Source organism: Porites lutea, chromosome 4 (assembly GCF_958299795.1).
Source record: "Porites lutea chromosome 4, jaPorLute2.1, whole genome shotgun sequence".
Classification (NCBI taxonomy): domain Eukaryota; kingdom Metazoa; phylum Cnidaria; class Anthozoa; order Scleractinia; family Poritidae; genus Porites; species Porites lutea.
The window spans coordinates 46868428-46884680 of NC_133204.1; the positions used below are offsets into that span (position 1 = coordinate 46868428).

A 16253-nucleotide genomic window follows, 5' to 3' on the forward strand; every position below is an offset into this window, starting at 1 on the left:
ACGAATTACTCAGCAATTTTGTTTAATATTTGCTTAACTTCAGGCAGACCTCTGATCTCTCAGGAGACAATTGTTAAGATTTGCATTTTGTCACGCAAGTCTTTTAGGACCCCAAGAACAAAGCATCGTGGGAAGGAGAAGAGGTCGAAAAGCAGAGATCTCCGAGATTTTTTACCATTTGTGCGGAAATTTCGGTGAAAATTTCCCACAAATGGTGTTGCACCGAAAAAGGTTTGGGATATAGTTGCATCGTTTAAAAATGGGCATCAATAAAGGTGATGAGCTGTAACTATATACACTGTAGTATATCTTTTATTTTTTTGTTATCTTGTCTTTTTAAGTAGCCATACCACGTCATATTATGTAATTGCCGGTCATTATTTTACTTCATATATATTTCTGTAAATTCGTGATGTCTCCATAAACCTGATGAAGACTGGTATTGGCCAGCCGAAATATCGCAACTTAACTCTATTTCATGTTGTTTGATCGGTCCCTGCAAAAGTCTTCTTGACTGTAACGTTTTCAATTTGATCTTTTTTGACTGATCACGATCTTTTTGGATCCGACGTTGAGCAAGATTGATCGTAACGGCTTTTGCAGTGTTTTTTTTTTTTTTTTTACCTTAACCAAACATTTAAAAAATACCGATGAAAAAAAATTCGCTTTCTCTTGTAAGCCTGGCACTGGTAAGCCACATTAGTTCCGTAGTTTCGATAAAAGCGGGGGAAAGGTAATTCCTTCGGAGGTACTACCGTTTTACCGAAAAATTTCCACCGGAATAAACCGTTCCTTTTGAATTCTCACCGAAATTACTCGGTTTTCCATACAAATGTTTAAGCGCTGAACGGGCTTTCTCTTCCTGGCCCCCCGCTCGTTTTTTGCATCAGTTTGATTAACGCAAATCTCTGCAAATTACTAGCTGGAAAAGGCCAATGGCAGTTGTGTTCATCGGCCACACCAACTGTAATTCTCAGTCCTAAAGACAGCTACAAGTGGATGCGAGACAAAAAGTGTGTGATAAGAGCGTCTCAATTGGGTTAACCGTTGGCCTGCCCTGGGTACCAGAGGTTTTTTTTCCTCACGTGCGGCGCCGCCTCAGTGTTGGCCGCAGGAAACTTCCTCTCAATTGAACAGTTGAAGTCAATTTTAAATTTTATTTCTATTTGACTTGTCTCTTGTAGATTTTTTTTTCTATCCATTAAATCACAATATGTAATTGGGCAAAGCTTTATAGGTCTGTCATCTTCATTACCTACCCTCTATTGTAATTTTAAGTTTTACTAAACTTCGGACGAAATTAAGACGGAATCCACGAGGAAATTGAGTAATTTTGATTTTCAATTTTTTTAGGATTATTCTTGTACCAGAATAATTTAAAGAAGCATATTGCATTCTTTCTTACATTTTTCAAGGGCTAAAGATGTAATAAATCATCTGTAGTAACAACAAAAACCATTTTGTCATGAAAAAGAGAAAATGAATGTCAAATTTGACATAATTACATCTTACATATGAAATTTTCAGAATTTTACCTGTGTAATCACATTTCTTGCGAAATTTGACATTCATTTTCTCTGACTTCCATGAGAAATTTTCTTTGGTGTCACTACAGATGATTTATTACATCTTAAGTCCTTGAAAAATGTAAAAAAGAATGCAATATTTTTAAAATTATTCTGGTACAAGGTTTTTGTCCACTGAAAATTAAAATTACTCAATTTTCTAGTGGATTCCGTCTTAAATAAACTTGATAACTGGGTTCCTCGTCTTGTTCTGCCCAGCGGCCAGCCCGGTCTTTGCTATCGTAGTTTTTATATCGATAACCATAGTTATATTGAGCAAATTCAACAATAATTCTCCGTCCTCTTATCACGTTTGTACAAGACGTTGTTTAAGTGTTTTTCAACGTAAGACCTTTCACTATAGTTCTATTTAAGATTATTCGTGGACCCATTTGCAGATCTCAACTGTCAAAGGATATTATAGACAGACTAGTCAATTCGTTTTAGATTTTTAGTTTCAATTTGTTTGTAAGGTTGACGATGATGACAATCATGAAAACATTTCCATTTTCGCTCCTGGATATCGACTTTCCCTCAAATTTGTGGAATTGTCCAAATTTGTGGAATTGTTCTTCGAACTCTTCTTAACTTATGAGCCAGGTCTGAACCGAGCTAGGGTGGTTTCCAAGAACTTGCCTTCATTACGTTTGAGAAAGTGGGCTTGACTCGTCAACAGCCCTGGCTTGGACTCATATCAAAAGGCCGGCTTGGGTCTTTTGTTTTGCTTGCTACGGTACGATGTTATATTACATAGTCAGAACAATACTGAATATTTTGTGTATAACCCAAAGAGATCTCAAGTTTAAAATTTTACGGAACATTGGCCTTATACAATGGTAACACTCTCTTCACGGACTGAGCGGGCAGGTCGCCTTGACAAAACCCGGAGAATTTGGAAAGCAGCGACCAGCGACCGCCTCCATCTACGAATACGTTTTCTGCTTTCCCAGGGCGTTCGCTTAAGGGAGCTTCAATTGTACTAGGCAATGTCTCTGCCATTGATGAATCATCTACTAATTACGACTGATCATAGTTATATCAGTTTCAAAACCATTGGCACAGTCCGCCTACAAATCCGATCATCGATGTAAAACGGCCTTCATCTTGTGGCGTCAAGTTTGCTTTTATTTGGTTATTTTGTAGGCATATCCGCAACATTTAATGTCCTTCAAAGATATTTAGTCGGTTCCTGTTCATCGTTAACAAGCAGGAATGATTGGTGAATCTTCAGATACGTCACCAGACGAAGATGGGGAGTATTGTTCCTTCTCTTCTTCATTATCTGTTATCCTTTCATATTCACTTGCTTTGCCGACCATCAACCTCTTCTTTTTAAACATGGAGTGGTCTTTTAGACAGCTACAAGGAACAACATTAGTCACGAGTTATAACTGATGAGTAGTGCACTATGCAATCCGATCAAACATGCATAAAACTTAACCTATTTACACATGTAATGCATACTATGGTTATAGAACTTGAAGTATAAAATAATTAGCTATTACAGAGCTCAGACTAAAACTCTGACACGATCAGAACTCAACCTACAGATTACACTGCAGCTAAGACTATCAAAAGTCAGAAAAGGTACAAAAAATTGATAGTACATAAAAAAATAGACAGTATCAGTAGCTACCACGACAGTATATCTAACAATTATTCCACGAGTGCGCGTTGGATATGAGATGGAAGATAGCCAACGAGGCCCTAATCATCTCATATCCAACAAGCGCGAGTGGAATAATTGTTTTCTTTAAAAACGCCCACAAAATATCGAGAATTTTCCCCGACTTTATTTGTAAAAAAACCCCCGATTTTCAGCTTTTTTTTAATTTTGAGCAGACGCGTACAGTTACCATATTTGGAGAGCATGGTATAATGGCTCATATACCATGATGGCCAAGCCAATCAGAGTTCTAGAATTGCATGCATTATCCAATGACTCAGTTTTTAACAAAAAGAAAATAGATTGTTATAAATTGCTACCAACCATTCCGAAATCTGCGGCATTTCACTTCAAAATGACATATCTAAAATAGTAAAAATCAGAATGTGGTGCTTTGCTTAAGTTTGTCACTTCCACCTCAAATTTCACTGAGGGTGATCCGGCGTGCACCAAAAAGTGTGTTTGCCGTGCAAAATTGTTGTTTTTTTTTTCGTGGGTTTCTAAAGCATCCTAATGTAACTTTTGAAGAAAAAGAAAAAGAAATTAGATATTATGATTCAGCCAGTAAACTTACAAGGTAAAAGCAAACGGCAATAGCAGGAAAATGCCTGCTAAAAATATAACGAATCCAGGAGCATTGAACTTCAATGATTTTGGATACAATGAATTCAACATGGCGGTTCCGACAAATGTACAAAGCATCTCAACTGACGAAACAGCGGAGAACAGCGAGCCTGAAAATGATAAGAAAACATATCTAACACAAACATAAAAGAGTTTTGCACAACTTGCAACCAGCATATAAAATACCACAACGTTAGAATGTTTTTCCTCCTCAAAATTTGATTACAGTAGCACCTTTTCCCTGACAATTGGTTTGCCTTAGTAGTAAACAGCAAAAAAATGCAAGCTTTGCCCATTTTGTTTCCATTTAGACTATCAAGGAAAACAAATTGTGACGGAAAACTTGCTAGGTGCAACTAATGACGACTTTTGGGCCTCAGAGAGGATCTCTCTTTGCCACCTTCCCACCACGCACCACGCGCTACTTTATAATCATCAGAGAGACGCCTAGGGTCGAGTTATTGACAAAGAAACCAGCAATCACGCTTTATCAGAAAAGTAACCAATCTGCTGGAGATAATAATTTGTATTTTCCAGCTTTTGACGTCCATTACGTCATTTCCATGGTCTCTTATCGACCAAAGTACTCGACAAACCAGCGCGATAGAAATCGTTCAGGTATTGTAAAGATTGTAAAATTAATCAGTCGATTGCAATGTGGAAGTAAAGGGTATAATTGGTATAAGATGACGCAAGGAGAATTTTGATCCATTTTATCTTCCGTTGCTTAGAGTAAGTTTACCTTGATCATCCGAGCTGACAATCTTTGACATCATTGCTCTTAGTACAGGGGGGGCTGCACCGCCAAATATACCAACGATGGGACCTGACAGAAAAAAAAATGTACTCAATCCCAGGCACTAACGTTTTACCGTAAATCCTCTATTACAGGGGGAATAAGCACGTTTGGAGAGGGGGCTTATTTGATGAGAATGCGAAACGGCCCGCTATATTGTTTATTTTTTTGGTTGTCATGCAATAGCCTGAGCGAGCAGCCTCTCCTTTGCTCGGTAATCTGTGAGTGATTGAGAGCTACTGCTATATGGATATGTAAATATGCGAGCGGAGAAGCCACGAGTTTCGGAAGGTTAGGCCCGTTTCAAACGTCGTGCTACTGCCGTGCCGAAGTCAGTTGATCGAATTAAATTCGACTTTTGCACGGCAGTAGCGCGACGTTTGAAACCAAGTCGTGTTACTGCCGTGTAGCCACGGCAGTAGCTCGACTTGGTTTCAAACGTCGTGCTACCGCCATGCCGAACTCAATTCACAAATCATAAATACATTAGAATATATTTAAAAGTTTCCCAAACCGTTTCTTTATTTTTGTGTTTTGTTTTTGGCAACAGCCGTTCCATTCTACTGTTATTGTGTGAATTAAATTCGACGTCTGAAACCAAGTCGTGCTAGTGTCGTGCTGCAGTCCAGCTACAGTCGAGCCAGCTTAGCACGGCAGTAGCACGACGTTTGAAACAGGCCTTAAGCCCTCTGCCGATCACAAAATGATAAAACTGTGGTAGAATGACGACAGCTATCACGTTTTTCTGCCAAAATAACGTTGGTTCTACGCCCGAGCACTACTTAGTTTTGAGAAAATCTGGTCCTCGTAGTCGCCCTCGTCTTAGAATCTAGGTAAGCCCTTTTAACTCGTAAAGACACTTACTGAGAAATACCAAGAGAAGCGTTTCGGAAAATCCAAGCATCACCAAGAAGCCTAAATACGACAACAAAGCGATACGTGCGACATTGACATCAGCAAGACACATTCCAAAGGCTTTGATAGCAGTAACTCCACCTGCGCCGTGCATGAATTGACGGAATGCCGAGAAATAGCCCACGTATTCGGGAGTGAAGCAGAGCGGCGAATGTAGTGTGTAAAGATTTATGACACTGCTGGTGCTTGAGACAGCTATGCCCGTTATACCAACACTTGCTGTCAGGATAACTAGATTCCGTTTTCTAAAACCTGAGGCCTCGTGGTAAACTCTCCAAGAGGACTTAAAGTTGTCAAGGCTGAACAGTTTTGCTCTTTCTACGGTGGTTTTGAGTCTTGATTCAGGTACGATAAATATTGCATACAGTAGAGAGGTCACGTTACACGCAAAAATGAACCAGAAGGGAGGGGTGAATCCCAGTTTCTCAATCCACAAGCCGCTTGACAGCTGAGCGACCATGCCTCCAAGAAATAAGATGAGTTCTAAAATACCTGCCATTCAACAAAAGAGGGATAGTTAATAAAAAGAACATTGTGATGCGGTGTGAAGAGAGAGCAAAGAACAAGTTTACACAGTGGAAGCTCTCGTAGGGTGTCACCCTCGGGACACAAAAATGGTCAGTGGCGGATCCAGGAGAGGGGCCCGGGGGGCCCTGCCCCCCTTGTTTTTAGACCAAACTGAGGCCCGAAGGGCCGAAAAAAATTTTTAGACACCGCCCCCCCCCCCCCCCCCCCCCCCCCTCTCTTATCTCAGCGTCTGGATGACCCTTTTTTTGTTGTTGTTTGTAATTTTAGTTATTTGGAAACAGTTGATATACTATTTATTGTATAAGACTCCAAAAAAATAAAACATGTATGTATGTAAAAAATGGAAAACAAGGAAGAGCCTTAAATTCTTTCTTTTTTTAAAAGAGATTGGTGTGGTCTTTTTCTTAAAGCACTAATTTACATATTTTATTCTTTACTTTGTCCATAACACTTGCCTAACTTTGTTTCAAAATGGGTTTATTCCAGAAGGAAAACTGAACAACACGTCTTGCCGTTGATTTCATTACAGCGGTCTCTTTACACCCTGTGAGAACCTCTTCTTGATCTCGAGTACGACAAAATCGAGCGTGCAAGCGAATGAAAGGCTTTGCGGGCAGGCAGGGGCGTAGCCAGCTTTTCGACTAGTAGTAGGCCCGGCTGACTTTCATTTCCACATATCCTGAAAATTGCATGCATTACTAATACGTACTGACCTCACCAACACTTTGAGCTCTTAAGCGTTTTAGCTCACCCCAACAATGCATAATTTATTACTAGTTGTACAGTAATCAAACCAAACATTTGTAGGCCCGGGCCTACAGGTCTATAAGCTGGCTACGCCCCTTAGGAATTTTTGTTGAAAAAACCTTCATAGTAATTGACCACTCCGAAATACCACAACGTACCATAATGCTCTTTGTTTGTCACCCCAAAATTTTGCATAAGCATTGTCTTCAGTTTCTCTTGGGAGTTAAAATGGCCCCAAGAGAAACTGAAAACAAGAATTCAAGGCCAAAGCCGCGCTTGATCGAGTTTAGGAGTATGAAGAATTTAACTTGCTAGACTTTTTGGCTGACTTAAAACGGGTGCCATGGTCTTCGGCCTACACATTCGACAATCCCGATGATGTATGGGCTCATTGGCGAACACTCTTCAAAGATATTCTTGACCAGCATGTGCCCTTGAAGAAAAAGTGGATTTGGGACGACCAGTTGCCATGAATATCACCTGATTTGCTGCGTGAAATTTCCCACCGAAACAAATTATTCAAGCGCCACAAGTGACATCCTACACCTACTTCTTGGGATGATTACAAGCGGCAACGTAACAAGAATACGTCGATAAAGCGCAACGCTTTGAAAACGTTCTGCAGTGACGCTTCCTTGGGTGCTAAACGTCCGGGCGAATTTTGGAGAAAAATGAAGCCCCTATTGCCAACTAGTTTTGGTAAAAACATACAAGGCGTCATCCTCGTTGAGGGCAGTAGTGTTGTTTCCGACGCTGGGTGTGTGGCCGAAGTCTTTAGTGATCACTTTGCCAATATTATTCAGTTAGAGCATAGATCTGACACTAACTACACTGACCATCCTACTATTACGGCAATAAGCGATCGACGTTTCTCAAGCGAGTTTAATTACTTCCCAGTCAGTACTTCATATATCCGTAACTGCTAACATTTTGGAACACCTTAATTCGACAAAGGCAGTTGGGATAGACGGCATTTCACCACGAATCTTGCGTTTGGGATCCCCAGTTCTTGCCGAAAAGGTGACTAAGTTGATCAACGTCTGTATTCTGAATCGCTCATTGCCGTCTGAATGGAAGCAAGCGCGCCTTACCCCTGTCTTTAAACGGGGGATTGACACAGACAAAGCAACTACCGCCCTGTCTTAATATTAACTTCGGTATCGATTTCGAAGGTGTTTGAGAAAGTTATTTAAGACCAAACTTGGAGTGCATTTCATAAAGTTTTGTCCTCAAACTTATCTGAATTTATGAAAACTCATTCTTGCTGCACGGCATTGTTAAAAATGACTGAAGATTGGAGGAACAGTATTGATAACAAGGAAGTTGTAGCGGCGGTTGCTGTGGACTTGAGCCAGAGGCACCCAACGTCAATTTTCGGAAAAAGTCTGTTCTGAAGACCATTTGAGATCTAGAATTCTCGGAACATTTGCTGTAAAATTTCTTGCTTGCCTGCCTCCCCTAGTATTTTCTAACATCTACAAATGGTATAATTGCCCATTTTTAACGGATTTTTACCCTAAAAAGGTCACCTAGAATTTTCGGGAACCTTTTTTCTGGCTAAAATTTTCGAAAAGGTAAGTTTTGATCCCTATAATTAATTAAGTGGTTTTGAACTATATTCTCGTTGGGTGGCCAGGTTGAGCAAAGCGTTTGACGCCATAAACCACCGCCTTTTGCTCGCGAAGTTGAAGGCCTATGGCTTCTCTCTACATGCGTTGGAACTGATGTCCACCTACCTGCTAGGTCGTTAACAATGTGTCAGATTGGAAGGCGTATGCTCTAACTTCAAAACAGTGAAATCTGGCGTTCCTCAAGGCTCACTATTAGGGCCGTTGCTGTTCAACATTTTCATTAATGACTTGAATTTCTGTGTTCCAAATGTCTCATTGCGGCTGTACGCTGATGACACGACTGCCTACCTGTCAGATGTATCACCCACCATTCCAGAATTTTCCTTCAACAAAGATCTACAGACTCTTTCGTCGTAGTTTGAGTCTAACCATTTAACAGTGAACAGCACTAAGACTCAAGCATTATCTGTCGGACCCTGTGACTATCATTATTCTTTATTTCTTAAAAATGCTACAATAGAATTTCTCCAATCCATTAACTAAATATTCTTGGAGTTACTCTAGACAAGGACCTATCCTATCAAGAACACATATCAGATCAACAAAAGAAAGCCTACGCGAAGGCCCCTGCGCTGAGAAGAGTAAGGCGTTTTCTTCCTCATGATGCAATGATAAAACTCTATAGCATTTATATTACCTCATCTAGAATGCTGCAGTCCTTTATTTGTACGCATAGGTACAGGTCAACGCAACCTTGTCGAAGATGGCAACTGTGATATTTTAAGAACATTAATCGGGCACAACAAGTCAATGTCATACGACGAGCTGCTCACTACGGCTAGCATGACATGTCATCCTTATATTGTAGGCGCTTACACCAGGCGTTAATGCTTCTTTTTATTATGCTTAAATGGCACGGGACCTACTTATATTGGAAGCCTTTTTAAATATAGGCATACACCGTATGGGCTAAGAGGCAAGGGCTTGAATTTGGAATTACCTAACTTTAATCTTAAAGTTAACAACAATTCTTTCACCTATTCATAAACAAAGTTATGGAACAGTTTGCCCTCACAAATGCGTCTTTCAAGTGATGCTAATGACTTCAAAAGTAAATTGCACGATTGCAGCTTTTTACGGAACGCGTCTTACCGAGTACATGATTGTAGCTTTTTAGAACGTGTATTTAACAAATTGTTCATGCTTAGCGTGCGTATATCGAGTTATGGATGCACGCGGGAAGTTTGGCTGAGAGCACGAAAGATGCGTAAGAGTTGCACGAGGCGATAGCCGAGTGCCACTCTAGCTTCTTGAGTTCTCTCCAAACTTCCCAAGTGCATCCATAACTCGATATACGCACAGCTAAAAGCATGAGTAAATTCTTTTATAACATAGCTGACAAAAATGCTTGCTTTTTGATTTACTACAAAATTCTCGTAACGCGCGACACAGAATAACAAACGCTTCTATTGGTTGGTTACAAACACGCCACCATCGTCTAGTTTGAATGAAAATTCTTTCTGTAAAACTGAGAAAGAAAATTTGCTTATTTATTCGTTAACGAACAATGAAAACTAAAAAGAAACAAAGGAAAAAGAGTCTTAAAGTCCACCTAAAGTTAAGATACTCACATGTTCGTAAGAAGTCGTGGAGTATGGTTTGGATTTGCTTAAAAGATGTTTATGTTTTGCTCGGCGAAATCCAGAAAACTTTTTTAGCGAAGACGACTGTCATGTTACTTTAACCTTATATTCATTTGCGAACAATGGCTAGTCATTACAGCTTCTTGAGAAGACCCGGCAGGAGTTGTTTTTGGTGTAATAAATTTATTTCTTCTTGTGTAATTTCACGGTCTTGTTATTGCAAGATAAATTTTCCTGCTTCAATCGGATTGTTCGGCGATAACAAAAGTGCATAATTTTTCGCAGTTGAGCTTACTTTATAATTAACTTGTTTTGTAGGATATAAACAAACATTAAAAACGGAGGACACTTTATACAGATTGGATATTTTCCGACACAGACCAAAATTGTGGTCCTTTTCCACTTAAATGTCAGTCTTTACGGCAGACTTTTCAACGAATCATTCAGGCTCTATTATTTGCGAAACATCTTCACCGTTTTTTATTGCCCCCGCAGGGATTTCGCCCAGAGGCGAAATTCCGAGGAGGCACCCTAGTAAATCGCGCGTATACTCATGCCTTTAACCACTTTCCAAGTGTCGTGTATACTTTTCGTAAGCCACACACTACTCCTAGAACCATACCAGATCGATAGGCTTAGCTTCTCTATCTCCAAAGACTCTTGAGAACGTCCTGTTGCCGGACGGCCACGATGCTCTTCTGAACCTCCATGATCAAAACATTATTTTTTGCGTCTTCTTAAAACGTAACCAGACAAACGACACAACCACACGTTAATCACCACTACCGAAGTATAACTAGACCAGCCAAAGCGACGGATGTCCGAATAAAACGAAGGATTTTCAATGATTGTACCGGTAACGGCGATTTCGAATTTAGTGTTGACCCAACAAATTTATTCTGAAGAGACAAACGGCGCGCATGCGCATTATCGTGAACCAGTCCCTTTAAGGACAGTACTTACTGTTCAAATATACAGTCAGTATATTAGAAAAAATTTCGATTTGCTCGAACTGGGGCCGCAAGGAATCGGTAGGTAATGATGACGTTTCTATTGTTTGCTCCCGCAAGTACGAAATGGTTAGGATGAAGTAAAGACAGAAAATCCCGAAGGGACCGCTCAGGTAGATTTTGTGACATTTATTGTGCAGTTATACTTCGATATTCTTTTGCGCCGTTACGCAGTGACATTCTGTGGAGCAGTTGTTTTGAAAGTTATGGACCAAAAGGCACTCGTTAAGCGCAGGGGAGGTTATAAGGTGCGTTTAACTGTGTATATATAAACACTTGGAGAATTTGCCAGACCTTTGAATTATATTGGAAACCTTGCCAGACGCTCTTTCTGTCTCTTTGACCGGAATAAGACTCAGCCCCAAACAAGCAAGACGAGTGAACAAAGGCTAGCTTATCCGACTAGCAGATTGATGGACATTTACAGAAATTCGTCGACAATCAAATTCTGTCTCTTTGACCGGAATAAGACTCAGCCCCAAACAAGCAAGACGAGTGAACAAAGGCTAGCTTATCTGACTAGCAGATTGATGGACATTTACAGAAATTCGTCGACAATCAAATTCTGTGCTGACTTATTCCCTGCTCACAGATGTTCTTCCGCTATAAAGTTTAAAATAAGACTAGAATGCGCGAGTGTGAATTGATCAAACGTCCTTTTAATTTCTAAGGCTTCCTTTCCGGCAAATAAAATGAACTGAATGTAAAAAGTGCAAGAGAAATAGCGAAAAATTCAACTTCTAATTAAATCTTTTCTTATGGTTTAGAATAAAATATTCTCGAAACTGAGAATGTTTAGATCAAAGCTGTGTAAATCGACCTGAAACTGTGCATGGAACCTTGCGTTTCCTGTATTTATCTCACCCATGAATCGGTATATTTCAAAGAGCTACACAACGAACAAGAATGCTAATGACCGACAATATACAGAGCGGGGGCAGCTGTAGTGTCAACTATTACTAGTTTATCATTGCCGTCGATTTTTGGGTATTAGGAAAAGAGACGAAAAACACAGCTGAACACGTCATCATGAACAAAATCTTTATTTACGCACGGGCGTGCGTAGCTTTAACAAATAGATTCCATGTTGCCGTGCGTCTGTTCAGTAATAGATCACAGATGACGTCAAAATGTCGTAAAAACAAAGAAGTGGCACACGAACCGCAGGCGAGTGTGTCACTGTTGTTTTTACCACATTTTGACGTCCTCTGTGATCTGTTTCTGAACAGACCCACGGCAACATGGAATCTATTTGTTTTATACAATGATCAGAAAAGAAAAAGACCGATACACATACCTGCCTCGAACCGCTTGACCTTTTGAGGATTTGTGCTAGTTTAGGCATTTTTTAAGTCCCAAACCCAACTTTTCATCTTAGCTTCTTCTTTATCTTACTTGTGTTCAGTTTCTTCGAAAAGTTTTTCACCGTCTTTTCTTGCTCAAAGAAGAATAATAGCGAAAACATTTTGCAAAACAGCGAGTCTCTCGTAGCGAAGACATACGATGGCAACTGTTGTGAAGATTTCTTGTAGTTTAGGCATTGTCAAGTAGTCAATAGCTTTTTTGGTCTCCGTTTCTCCATTTTTCTTCTTTGTAAATAGCTCCTGCTAAACTTTTTCCGAAGCTTTCACTTGCCTCAATCCGAAATAATCTCACAAACATTTTCAAAACCCCGTGCAATGTTGAACAAAACAAAGAAAACAAGTCTCCCGTGACGTCATCCATGTATCTGTACTCTAATAGATCATGGGCAACGACCAATCACAGCGCGTGTAGCATTCACATCATTGTATAAAAAGAATTTGTTCATAGCGGCTCAATAGGACTTATATAGGGCAAGCACGCGCGCTATGATAAGTCACGTTTTTAATATATAGCTTTTTAGTAGGTTTTAGTTTTTTATATTTTGTTTTTATTACTAAGTTTTTATATATTTATTGAGTTGTTTTTAAAATTGAGTAATATTATAACAGTAGCTGTAATTATTATAGATTTTATTTATACACGTTCGTATTTTGAAAGAGTTTTCTAGGTCCTCGACGTAACGTGTCAAAATAAATGATTGATTGATTGATTGAATGCTTATGCAAAATTTTGGGGTGACAAACAAAGAGCATTATGGTATGTTTGGTATTTTCTGGAGTGGTCAATTTTTTTGTTTTTTGTTTTCTTTTGTTTTCCTTTTTTTTCAGTTAGAGGCCTATGTCCACACGAACGCGGAGATCACATTTTTGTTTACCCAGCCGTTTCGTGTGGACAGGGCCTTGGGCCACTCTGGAGAGCGGATTTAAAAAGATGCGGTTTAAGTGAGCGGACTCACTGGTTTTGTGTACAGGGGTGGCCAATTCGTGTAAAAAATTATATATGTATATATGCGGTTTCAAAAAAATACCGGATTCGTGTGGATGTGACACTGTGACACTGTAACATGACAGTGTTGACCAGATAGGAAGAGGGAACTTCACTTACCCAGTCTCAAGGCAATTTGTGTTTGATCTGTTGTGTCTGCAATATACGACAAACAGGCCAGGATTATGGTTGTATAATATCCGCAAAGTCCATGTAGAAAGGCACCAACAAACAAACAGTAAATAGGCAACTCAAAGATCATGACAATAAGTACGCCTGCGGCATCCAGAACACCGCCCAGGACAGGTACAATGAGCGTTGGGCGTCGACCAACCTTGTCTGACCAGCCTCCCATGAACAATGTTATGATGATGGATGGAAGAGCAGAAAACATCACAATACCAAGTTGGACATAAGAGGCGTATGTCTGTACCTGTTGTAAATAGCACCAGGGTCCAGCTGTTCAACAATTGAATAGCGCCATTCACCTGATATCTCTCTATCCATTGGGTGAAGTGATTGATTTCCCTAATACTTATCCATATTTATCCAGTGGATAGTTCTATCCAATGTTTGAACAGCTGGGGCCAGATCATTTTATTGCCCACAGATTAAACCTTGATTCCAGGGTTCTCTACTACTTAACTTGTCGTTCTAGGGGATGGGTAGAAGAGAAACCAGGGAAGACCATGACGGTTCGTACAGTTTATTATGTAGAGTTATTATTATAATCCTTAATTCATCCTATGAAAGTTATTTAACTTAATCTGCTGTTGCTATATCTGGTATAAAATTTTAATGCCCCTATAAGGACAGAGGAAACAGAAAATAATTTATTTGGTTCACCTATTTGGTCTGCTGTCAGTGGGCAAATCTAGCCTGCGTAGCTGGTAGGTGTTTTGGTGTGATTTTTGTTTTTGACAGTCTGCATGCAAGGTTAAAAAAGAAAACAACTGGGTGAGGGGGCAAGGGGGTGAGATAACCTCCCTTCTCCCCCTCCCCCATGGTTTTCTGGTTCGACGAACCAAAAGAAATCCCTAGCTGTTTGATTCACCAGCTACTTGTTGTATTTACCTAGCAACCTGAAATCTTAGTGACATCCCTTATCATTCAAAAAGCTATAAAATCCTTTCTTTTCAAGGTTCCACTGCATTGTTTGCCATCCAGCAAGGTATTTTTTATACCATGTGACTATATATGTATTCTGCAAAGGGTCCTCCATTGCGCTGCACTCATTATCACACCCCTCTCAATTAAAGACTCCCCACTTACCTAAGGTAATGACGTTAATTTCACTTGGGTCTAAAATTTCAGTAAATTTAACCCTGTTTAAACTAGAAATGTCGTATACAAGTCAAATGGTATAAATGTGTGTGAGCTGTTTTCTGGCCCAAAACCAGTACTGTAGATCTTCTCGACCCCCCGTGAGACTTAGACTTGTATGCTATTACCCTACACATTATGTTGTGTTAGTATTATGGGGTATCATAAAATGTGCTTTTTGCTCTCAAAGAGATTTGTTGTTAGATATATTAGTCTGTAAGATTTGTTCACCATGGAGCATTAATTAAGTTATTGTTACTGGTATCAAGAAGAGAAGTTGTTTTGGAGTTGTAACAGAATAGTGCACTATCTTAAGATTTTAAGTTAGCAGCCACGTTCTACTATAAAACCTTACAGTCATACCTCTTTTTCTAGCTTCTTCATTGTATCGTTCGATTTGGAACCACAGCCCGTGTCACCATCATCTTGTTGAAAGTGATATGGAAACCCTCTCGCCTCACTCAGTCTTTTGTATACATACTGCTGAGCTATCGGCATGCTCATAAAGAACCCAAATGCATAAAAAAACAAGACTGGTTCCACTGTAAGCATCATTCTCCATGACAACCTTCTTATTGTTGACATGGCAATGCAAGTGAGATTAACCTAACAGGATGAAAACATAATTAATACAGATAACCAGACTAATCGTGAAATAGAATAAAAAAAATTAATCCCCGCGTGTTGAGCCACTAAATGCAGTAAATTGCTGTCATAACAGAATGGCTGGTGTTAAGTCCACTCGAATGTTTTTTACAGGTGATAATTGTTACACAATTGATAGGCTGAGTGTTTATGTAGGAAATTAAAACACTGTGTGACATCATCATCATCCCTAAATGAATCAGGTACATCCCTAAGGGGAGGGGGCTTAGGGGTATAAGTGAGCTGCTTTAAGTTTGAAACCCTGACCGTGTTTGGTGCAAAAAATATTCTACAATTCACACCCTGTTTAGGACAACAGTGTCAATTTTATACCCCCGACTGTTGAAGACACAGGACATAATGCTTTCTGTCTTCAAAGTCATTCGTTGGCAAGCGGCAATTAAGCAAATTCAGGAAATGTTGCAAGTCACTACTTTAGTACACTTGACTTCCATCAAGAAAATCAACTCATTTGTGCATGCAATACCTTGTTCATAATTCGGATTGAACAAAATTATAACTACCTTGTTCAGGAAAGACCCGTGCAAAAAATGACAAAAACCATTCCCTACCCAGCAGCCAGCACACCCCCGCGATACAACAGAGAACCTTTCCTCCCCTCCCTCCCCTCCCCTCCCTCCCCCCACCCTCACCCCCCGCTCCAGTATAACAACTTCCTTGCTTCAGCATACTTTGTCGGCAGTACAGCAGACGAAATAATGTTTAGCTCGTCAATGAGGAGCTTCACTTGAGAAGTAGCGGGAAACATTATATTCCGAGTGAAACAACAGCCAAACGGGTTTTGTATAAGTCATTGCACAATATATAGCGAGATGGCGAATGAGAAAGTTGAATTAGTTCTGTCTTTCAT

General features: G+C 39.8%; 1 protein-coding gene across 1 annotated transcript; it reads right to left on the reverse strand.

Annotated features, from left to right (window-relative positions):
* Positions 1-1416: 1416 nt before the first annotated feature.
* Positions 1417-15517, reverse strand: LOC140933843 (proton-coupled folate transporter-like). Its single transcript, XM_073383505.1, has 6 exons — positions 15101-15517; positions 13535-13847; positions 5516-6058; positions 4598-4681; positions 3806-3965; positions 1417-2924 (listed from the first exon to the last, which is right to left on the reverse strand). The coding sequence occupies exons 1-6, from the start codon at positions 15320-15322 to the stop codon at positions 2765-2767; spliced, it is 1482 nt and encodes a 493-aa protein (XP_073239606.1). The 5' UTR covers positions 15323-15517; the 3' UTR covers positions 1417-2764.
* Between the last annotated feature and the right edge of the window lie 736 nt (positions 15518-16253).

Bases quoted from the DNA above. Each gene is read 5' to 3' on its own strand.
- LOC140933843 (XM_073383505.1), bottom strand. From the start codon at position 15,322: ATGTCAACAATAAGAAGGTTGTCATGGAGAATGATGCTTACAGTGGAA. The intron at 4,682-5,515 runs GTAAGTGTCTTT...TTTTTCTGTCAG, and splicing joins GCTTCTCTTGGTATTTCTCA to GTCCCATCGTTGGTATATTT. The intron at 2,925-3,805 runs GTAAGTTTACTG...TGTTCCTTGTAG, and splicing joins TTGCCGTTTGCTTTTACCTT to CTGTCTAAAAGACCACTCCA.